The 10,540-nt window shown below is 34.0% G+C and overlaps 1 protein-coding gene across 1 annotated transcript in view; it reads left to right on the top strand.

Moving 5' to 3' along the window:
- The window catches only part of AGMO (alkylglycerol monooxygenase), a 370,563-nt gene extending 362,909 nt beyond the window's left edge, over window positions 1-7,654 (top strand). The window contains exon 13 of the mRNA XM_008686354.1: window positions 6,531-7,654. Within this exon, the coding sequence (XP_008684576.1) occupies window positions 6,531-6,605 (75 nt within the window). The 3' untranslated portion in view covers window positions 6,606-7,654. The remainder of the gene's footprint in view (window positions 1-6,530) is intronic.
- The last annotated feature ends 2,886 nt before the right edge of the window (window positions 7,655-10,540 follow it).

Genomic DNA, 10,540 nt, shown 5'->3' on the forward strand with positions numbered 1-10,540 from the left:
CAACCTAAATTTCATTCTCACCAGTGATATTTGGTTTTTTATTAATTTGACCTTATTGTAACTTTCTCTCCATGTCTCTATATTGTTTTTTTATTCTACTGTTCAAAATAAAGAGTTCTTTAAAAAGTCTTACCCTTCTATATTGAGTATTTTGATGATTAGAAAAATATGAAGTCAGGCTTCAGTTTTGACAAGGCACATATTCCGACAATTCTATAGGTATAAATCATGACTAATCAACTTTGGTTGTCTTTTTAATTTTTCTCTATGCTTTAATTGTGGTAAGTTTGACCTTTCCTTGTACCGATCCCTGTAAGAAGCTTCAGGCTGGGAGGAAAAAGTAACTTGGAAAAAAAATGAGAAGAAAGCCTGGATATCTAGAGTATGTATATTAAAATATTTGGAAATTTTCCAGGAAATCAACATAAATTGAAGATGTATCATTGTGTACATTGTGTATAAAGAAAAGCAAGAATGTAGTAAGAAATTAAAGGTAATTTTAAAATCCATATTGCTGGGTGGTCATACCGTCAGAACAAGGGTTGGTAATATTGGACAATTGTAAAGTCCTGTATCTATAAAGACACTGTTCATAATTTTTAATTCAAAGATGAAAAATCCACAGGTGTTTCTGAGAAATGTAGCATCTATTTTCACTTTATGCTAATTACAGTTTATACAATTTCAACCAGATGGGTTTGCATGCACGGTAGCTAACTCATAACTGTCTTCAAGTATATTCTCTGAATTGTAGGTAGGTCTTGAGGACCTCTAAGTGATCTCTAATGTTCTTACTAATATTTATGGTTTTCAGATGTTATCATGATAACTCGAGTGTGGTGTAGATGAGCAGTGGGGTGTTCTATAGAGTATTGTTGAAAAGGATATACACTTTCTTGAGCCGTTTAGACTTTTAGAAGTGAATAATTATTGTTCTTAATAGGAGATAATCATCTGAAGAAATGGTTCAATGAAGATTCTGTATTTGTTTTCTAAATTAGTGGGGGCAAAGGACTCTAATAATTTTAGAGACAAAAAAGTACTGAGTGGTAAAATAGTGAAATACCTGATTTTTCAGGTTTCAGAGTTCAGCTGCATTATTTAAAACTTTCGTTCCAGTGTTTATTCTGTGTTTATTTTCTTTTAAGAAACATGATCACGGCATGCTTAATATGTTATCTTGTTTGAAAATTAATATCAGAGCAATGTAATGATTGAGAAAAATACATATTCATTTTAAATAAGGCATTGTTATCATGGACATGCACATAAACTTTCTTTTTATATTGTTTTCCCTCAGTTAAGAATTTCGATATATATTTAAAAACAAATGTAAAATAATAGTATTTGATTTATATCTTGTTAGTAGTAAATCTGATAGGAGCACATAGTAAGTATAGCAGTGATTGTATCTGCTTTGAATAGGATACAGAAATAAACACAGAGAGAGAAAACAAGACTTCCAAGTTGCAGTGCCTGGAAATTATTTGTCTTAAGCCTTTTATTTGTCTGCATATGACTCTTAGTTTTTTAGTCATATATAGAATATACTAGAAGTAAAATCGGTAATTCCCATTTTCTTTTGAGTTGGCATTTGTCAAACTGTATCCTTGAAAAATTCTAAGAAAAAAATGTATTATTACCTAGTATCTTTCTGCTGTTTTCACTTCAGAAGAACTTTCAGTCCGTTTGGCTCCAATTTCTAGTCTAGTTCTGCTTGGTTAGTCTCTTGCATTAATAGGAAATGGTGATATTTTGTAGCAGTTCAAGCTTGAACTCTGTTTTAAGTTCTCATCTGTTTATTTGTACAGCAGACAATTGTCGTCTCTAAAAAATCAAAATATTATGTTAAAAATATATTTAACAAATAATTGGTTTTATTTTTCTCCAAATAATTTGGTAAAAACTTCTGTATGTTTAATGCATTGCTCTTAAAACAAATTGTTGCTGTTGTTGGTATAGTTGTGATAAATAGCCAGTTAACTGTTATTTTATGAACCTCATCAATGTCAAAGAAATAATGTTTAGGTAAAAATATACTCTTCCTCTTATAGGCAGGATATGATTTGTTAGGCATAAAAAAGAAGTATATGCATTCCAGGAGAATTTAGGAAATCCATACAAAAGTCTTAATTTGGCTTAAAATATACACAATGAAATAAGCAGTAGTAGTCTTTTTAATTGTTTAAAAGTGATTAAGTCTCAAATCCTCACCAAAAAATGTTATTTATAAAGTATTCCACATTTCTTGTCAAGGTAGAATTTATCAAACAAGTTTTCTCACCATTTACAAAATGACTGAGCTTTTCTAACTTGCTTGTTTAACTTTTTAGTGATTTAGTATACATAGTTATATTGCCACTGTGAATAAGCATAAAATTAAATGAGATGTTATCTCTCAGTCCGTGTGTTCTATTTCAGTATTTGTAACAATAAATCCATGTTTGAGAATCAAAATCAATTTCAGCTATTCCAGAGATTTAGTTTCTCCTGTGGGTAATTTTTCAAGTACTTTAAAACTTTCATTTTATTTGCAAATTTACTGAAAGTTAAGTGATGTGAGACGTGTGGGGTGTCACTAGCTAGTTCTAATGGAAATTATCCACTACCTAGGATGATATTTTATTTGCGCCTCAGGTCATTTATTAATACATATAAGTAGATGGATTCAAACCAACAGAGACAGATATGTATATAGGTGTAAGAACAATCCACTAGCTTTGTAATTTGAGAGATAGCAGTTTGAGATGTCACATGCACATAAATGCCTCTTCTGATACTCTTCTGTCTCCCTTGAGATTAGATGTCTGACTTGCTCATAAGTAGAGCCATGTTTAATAAGGCCTCTTAAAACACAGACATAACAGGGAGGAGCAGCAGAATAAAATATCAGTTCCCACTGGTGTTTTAGTATGGATTAGTGGCTCAGATTAGCCACCCGTCAATTGATGCACTTTTTTGGAAAGGGGTGGGGGAAATGGGGAGAGCATCTGTACAGGTCAAAGTTCAGGCATCAGAGTCTAGAGGCTTGGGAAGTCAAGGAAATAGCCTGAAGACAAGGGCCACTAATGATGTGTTAGCTCAAGGAGGGTTTGACACCAAGAGTGAACTTCCTCTGTTTCATATTTTGAATCCAGCTGTTAAAATCTTGGGACTTGCCCAGACCTAGGATAAAATAAGTGTTCATTGAGTTTGTACATATCCAGAAACATTGTATCTATGATTAGAGAGGTATATTGCAAAAAAACCTGCTTTGGTTGCCATTTATTCTTACACTGGCCAGAAGTGGTAATTCTTCTGCCTTCCTTGAACAAATACTTGGTTGGGAAATATGTTAATGAATATTTATTTCAAATAACGCATTTAATCTAATCAATTATGGTGAACCAAAATGAACAAGTTGATGCAAAAATCCAGAGAAGGTTCAGACAAGAGAAAATTTAGAATGGAATGACTGCAGTCAATAATCAACTGGTTTTATTGACTCCACATTAAATAATTTTCCAGCTTAAAATTATATGTGAATTATACATTTATGTCTTTTATATATATTTTCACACACAGGTACACTTTCCAAAATATACGAGCAAATCTATTTTTTTCCTACTTAACTATTTTCTAAAGAAATCAAGTAACTATTTCAGGGTCATGCATATTTTGAGAAGAGCATATTCACTGTATTAATTTTTATGATTCTGTGCCATTCTGGATTTCATTATATATAAAAACTCCAAATTATGCTTAAAATGTTGATTGTGAAAAGTGTCAGAAACCTGGCAGTTACTGACTCAAAAATCATTAGGCAAGTACAGGGGGCTACAAAAAAAGAGGAAATGATTCCCTACTGATGTGCATACACTGAACTGATTTCCTAGGATGTGCAGTTAGATTTTCTGGGAGATGCTATGTAAACAAAAAAATATATACCAGATCTGATATTTAGTAGTTTTGTGACTTCTTGGTAAACCCTATAAATTCTAAGTTCCCATTGCCGCATGAGCAAATTGAGTACCAATCTACCAAGGTTTGTAATGAGCATTAAACATTATAATCCAGTAAGCCACCTACAGCAATGGCTAGTTTAAGCAGAGGTCTCACCTGCACATTAACATTGAGCCTGAATTGGACTTCTATGCTTCATCAGTTTTTCACCCCATCTTTTTAAAGAGATAATATATAGGGGCAAAAAAACCCCAAAAAAACAAAACAAAACAAAAAAACCCAAAAACAGAGAAAATAAAACTACAAACTGTCCAACGTTGCATTTTTTGGTAAGAAGCTAAAAGTATTTTAAATCACTGGAAAAGGCAATTGTGTTTTAGTTAGGGATGGACCCTTAAGGAAATAGGAATTGAATTACAGTTTCTAAAAGTAGAACAATTTAATTGTGAAGTTGTGGATTAACAACAAAGACATGAACTGAATTGTAATTATTTTTTATTATCTTGTTATATCAGAAGTTCTTACTATTTCTGGAATCCCAGATGAAAGTATGGATAGTCTGGTTGGGGGGAAGTAGGGAAGAGGAGAATCATGATACCCCGGCAAAATTTTACGAACAGTTTAGCGGTTTCATTCTCCCTAGCCTTCACCCATGGAATCCTTGTAACCCTAAACACTAAATTCAAAACTAATAAAAACTTCAGTTGCCAGATATATTTCAGGTTCCACTACCTTGCACAACACAAGGCATCTATTCGTTTCTCAATGAATATTATGTATCTAAATGGAATATTTATATTGATAGTATGCATTTATCATCTCCGTCCCATTGGAAAGTTGTCTTTGCAGCTAGTCCTCTGTCAACACTACCCATCTTCCTAGACTAATGCAATTCATTGCACAAAGGACCTTCATAAATACTCCCACCTTGCTATTATTTTGCTTGGCACCATCATGAGAAATCCCATGAGGTCATTTTTCTTGAATTACAGTCAAAAGAAACAAAATCAAAACCAGCCTTTAAATATATTGTATTTGATTTCTGACGCAACTCCATAATGTTAATATTATTCTTGACTTCTGCTTCAATATAACTGTAGATTTTATTTTTGATATATATTTTTTTATATTGTGCATATTATAGGCTGAAAGGAATGCATGTATTTGAAGAAAACTGCAGATCGGCTAATGTAAAGGATAACCGTTCTCTAGAAAGAACCATAAGGTTCATATGAAACTGAACAACTCACCTGTGAAATCTAAATATCAGTGTTTAGGACGGTGGTGGTGGTTTTGTTTTTGTTTTCATATTCAGGGCTTTCATAGCAAAATAACCACCGTTCAAGCTATTTTCTTTAAATTGATAGCTGGCCTCAGTTAATGCCCTTGGCTCTCTGCAATCCATCACCCCAGAATATTCCTCAAGCCTCCATCTTCTCACTTAAACGTGCTCCTTTGTATATTTTCATGGATTTTTCAGGAATAGTGATCTTCTTCCTGGGGAGAACACCTGGTCATATTTTAGTAGTTGGGAAAGGTTTGCACAATAAAAACAAACAAACAAACAAAAAACATACAGGGAGACACTTGCACAGCTGTTCCGATAACCCCATTTGTTTGGGAATTACTCTTTTCCATCACCATACCAGTAACACCTAAAATGAAGATCATAAAAGCAATCTTAGAGTTCAGTTTTAGTGCACAGGTAAGAGTAAAGGGAAGGGTTGGCTTAGGAGGGCTCTGATGGCATAAAGATCAGGACTAATGCTTGGATTTTACCTCAAGAGAAGAGAATATATGTGTGCTATGGCATTATGGCATTTAGATTATGCATAATAAAAAATTCTACAACCATGAATTCTTATGAGAATGACTGTATAATTGTTCTTGCTAGGTTCATCAGAAATCAAGAGTTTTATTTGGCTAGTTTTGGTTGATCTATTGGGAATGTGTGATGTTACTTGAAAGCAAGAAAGTAAACTCAATGAACTCTGATGGCTGCTTATTATGACTTAGCTATGTTATCAATTTTAAAGAGAATTTTGTAGTACATTTTTTTATACCTGGTAAGATCAACAGACTGAGAAAGTAAATCAGCAGTGGTGCTTAACCTTTAATTCATGTTGGGTAAAGTTCATAACATGTTAGATCACATTGCCCCAGAGAGGAATGATTCTTTATAATGTTTTTATTTCTCCTTTTCCAAATGCTTCTTAAACTATATAAACAATGAGATCATTTCATACAGTACATTCTGCATACAGTATGCCCAGATGCCAGAACAAAGTTCTGTCTCATTCACAATCTAACTTTCACAGCCCCATCCCTAGAAATGACCCAGATTAGGGAGTATAAAAAATAAAAGCAACAAAACCAAAACTTTTTACTCCCAGTCCTGTCTCCAATGTAATGCTTTTTAAGTCGTGTTGGCTAAATTCTATCAGTGAACAACTGCTAAATTAAATTTTATTAATTTAACTGTCTAAAATGTTTATGTTCATTTTCCCCCACAAAGATATTTTTAACTCAGTTGAACAAAATATTGATTCAATTTTAATTGTTTTTCCTCTTTGTATTTTATTCTTCAGATTTTTTTTTCCATCTGCATTGCTTTCTGGGGAGTCAGAAGCATGAAACAACTTGCCTCCGGCCCTTGGAAATAAGTTTGTATTCAGTTATTTTGTTTTAATCAGTTGTCCACAACCACAGTATATTATGATTGCATCTGGAAATATAATTATATAATGATTATATGAACCATTACTTTAATGAAAGGTAAATATGCTTATTTACTTACGCTCGCTTTCCATATTTGTTGTTTTCTATTAAAGTTAAAGTCAGCTGCAGTTACTTTCCTTTATTGCTAGGGTTGAAAGCAAGTAATTTCAAATACAATAATGTTATATTTACTGGTAGTGTCTAAGCCAATGAGTGTAAGAAAAGGAAGAGAGAAAACTTAAAAAGAACAAAGATTTAATTTGCATTTTTGACAACTTCTTTTTGCTAAAATCATGCTTAGATAAATATTTGTTCTCTTAAAAATGTGTTACATTTGTTGTCTGCCTAAGTCTATATTTACCTTTGAAAACCACGTAACCTAAGGAGCTACATTCTGAAAAAGACATCACTGAAATGAAAATGAATAGAATTTGTCAGGATATGTGTATTCAAGAGTTAATACCTATGTCCAATATGTTTGATCTGTTTGTTTTGGAAATTTGAAGAGCATGCCGTACAGGTATCCCCTGCTTTTCCAAAGCTTGCATTATGCTTCACTTTTATGCATTATGAAAGACCTACAATAATACCTGTTTTCGCTAACTGAAAGAAATTTTCACTTTTACAAAAAAAGTCAGATCTTTCATAAACCTATAATTTCAAAAACCTATAATTGTTACAGGTTTACCCTGTTATCTGAAACAGAGCCTTCTTATAAAATCTTTCATAAGCCAAAATGGAGTAAAGTGAAGAAGCAATTATCATTAACTTATATGGGAAAATTTTGAGCATCCCCAGACCTCCCAAAAAATCTCTCACAGGTTTTTCTGATACCCTCAGACTCATCTTGCTAATGGGTGAAGAAAATAAATCAGAATAAAGCACAGATGCTCGGAGACATAGTTCAAAGCTATGACATCACATTGAGATACCACCTTAAGCCAGTTAGAATGGCAAAAATTGACAAGGCAGGAAACAACAAATGTTGGAGAGGTTGTGGAGAAAGGGGATCCCTCCTACATTGTTGGTAGGAATGCAAGTTGGTACAGCCACTTTGGAAAAGTGGAGGTCCCTTAAAAAGTTAAAAATTGAGCTACCCTATGATCCAGCCATTGCACTACTGGGTATTTACCCCAAAGATACAGACATAGTGAAGAGAAGGGCCCTATGCACCCCAATGTTCATAGCAGCATTGTCCACAATAGCTAAATCATGGAAGGAGCTGAGATGCCCTTCAACAGATGACTGGATTAAGAAGATGTGGTCCATATATACAGTGGAATATTACTCAGCCATTAAAAAGAACGATTTCTCAACATTTGCTGCAACATGGATGGGATTGGAGGAGATAATGCTAAGCGAAATAAGTCAAGCAGAGAAAGACAATTATATGGTTTCACTCATTTATGGAACATAAGAAGTAGGAAGATTGGTAGGAGAAGAAGGGGAAGAAGAAAGGGGGGGTAAAAGGAAGGGGGAATGAACCATGACAGACTATGGACTCTGAGAAACAAACTGAGGGCTTCAGAGGGGAGGGGGTGGGGGAATGGGATAGGCTGGCGATGGGTATTAAGGAGGGCACATATTGCATGGTGCACTGGGTGTTATACGCAAGTAATGAATCATGGAACTTTACATCGAAAACTAGGGATGTACTGTATGGTGACTAACATAATAAAAAAAAAAAAAAAAAAGCTATGGCAGCTTGGTGTTGAGATGCTGAGTGTAGTTCCCTGGGAAGGAACTTGATCCAGCCGCTCTCACTGCTTGAGTTGTGTGTGGCCTCTAGAACTGCTCACTGCAAAACAAACACTGAATGCTATTTTTGCTTTTCACCTTTTTTTCATAGAAGCAAAAATTCTCTTCATGTTTCTTATTGGTTAGGGAAAATGGGTACTAATATAGGTCTTCCATAAAACTGAGGTGGCTTAATTAATGCATAATTTTGAAAACTGGGAGATAACCTGTATTTTAAATTGTCACAATAATGTTAATAAACCTTTCTAAATAAATTTGTCCTAAGTGTTGTGTGGACATTATTCATTGGGATTGTAAAAATCTGCTGAGTATTTTATTAGGTAGGAACTGACAGGAATAAGCAGAATAAGGTTCAAAGTGACGGGAGGGTTGAAAACAGTTGGAATTTTTTCTTCCCTTCTTCCAATACTTCGAAGATTTAAATGCACAATTTAAGTACAACAGTCAAGCCTTATCCACAGTTTCATTTTCCATGGTTTCAGTTACCTGCACTCAACTGTGGTCTGGAAACAGATGGTCCTCCTTCTGATATACTGTCAGAAGGTCAGTAGTAGCCTAATGCTACATCACAATGCCTATGCCATTTCCCTCTTCATCTCATCAGGTAGGCATTTTATCTTCTGACATCATCACAAGGAGAAGGGTAAGTACAGTATAATAAGATATTGTGAGAGACCACATTCACATAACTTCTATCACAGTATATTGTTATCAGCTTTATCATGGGTTTGTATGTCTAAGACAAAGCATAGTATGAATAGGGCTTGGTACTATTTGTGGTTTCCAGCATCCACTGGGAGTCTTAGAATGTATCCCCTGCAGATGGTGGGGGGATTACTGTAATCACAATTATAAGCACTAAAACAATGCTATTCTTCATTGAGCTTTGCCTATATTCATCTCCAGGTTTAAGACACTGATCAGCTGGTCAATCTCATCTTTAAAATGTGTTATAAATAAATAAACAAAATGTGTTATTTGAGCTCTGAACAGAGAGAAATGTAAAACTGTTAGAAGAATCAGACAGCAGGTGTCTATGAGAACTCATGATACAAAATTAAAGCAAATTTGGTTTTCAAACGTGTAAAGCAGAGGAAGATTAAATTTTACATGATGAAACAATTAACAAATTATATCTCAAGCATCAGAAGGAGAGACTTGGCTTTGCTTCATTCATCTTTTTAAACTTCTTAATTTAACACAGTTAGAGCAAATACTTAAGCCCATAGCAAACATTAAACCCTACTTTGGTTCCTTACCAACAGTTTATGCTGGACTTTGCATATATAGAATCGTGTCAAAGCAGGGAGCCCTCTGCTGGCTTAAAAATTGCTAAATTTATAACAGAAAAATTCTGAATATTCATATTCTACCTAGAGAGGTTTCACAAATCTTTAGGTAAGTTTTTAGCGTGTCAAAATACTTTGTTGGGTCATGTATAAATACATATATATGCTTGAATATATATGAATTTATAGGAGTGATCTAAGAATGGAAATAATTCAAAATTTTTATGTAAGATCTTCTATGGTGAAGTTCAGTTTTCTAAGTAAATGCAAATTCATCCATTCTCTCTTTTCTCTCTTAGCTACCCTCACCATCATTATAAATGCTTTTGTTTTAGAAATGCAGACATTTTCAAGCTAGAAATTTTCCAGATAAGTGGTGTTGCCAGGGCCTGTGTGTGTTAACTGGGGCGCTTTATTCTTCACCTTCAACCTTGCTAATTTGCCAGTCCAGCTTTCTCTTGCCGAGTACTAATACACGATGACAGATCATATAACTCCTATAAATGCTGCGAATTAATCTTGAGTGATGCCATGTAATTTATTCTTACTCTTGACTGGAATCACTATCTCTCTCTCATTCTCTCAAGAGGAAAAGCACTAAAAATAGAATTCATCAATTGCTTGCCACTTCTAATGGAGAGATGCAAACTGACTTGGCAAATAATTATGAAGATTCTCAGATTTGCTTATCTACCGTGAGGAAGGATAGAGAGGGAAGGCACATTTGTTTACTGAGTAGTACTCAATTAGAATTATTTTGTTTGGTCTCTAAAATCCTGGGAATTAAGCACTGTTTAATGCCATTTTACAGAAGAAAATTCTGAGGCCGACAG

Source organism: Ursus maritimus, unplaced genomic scaffold, assembly GCF_017311325.1.
Source record: "Ursus maritimus isolate PB19 unplaced genomic scaffold, ASM1731132v1 scaffold_3, whole genome shotgun sequence".
NCBI lineage: Eukaryota > Metazoa > Chordata > Mammalia > Carnivora > Ursidae > Ursus > Ursus maritimus.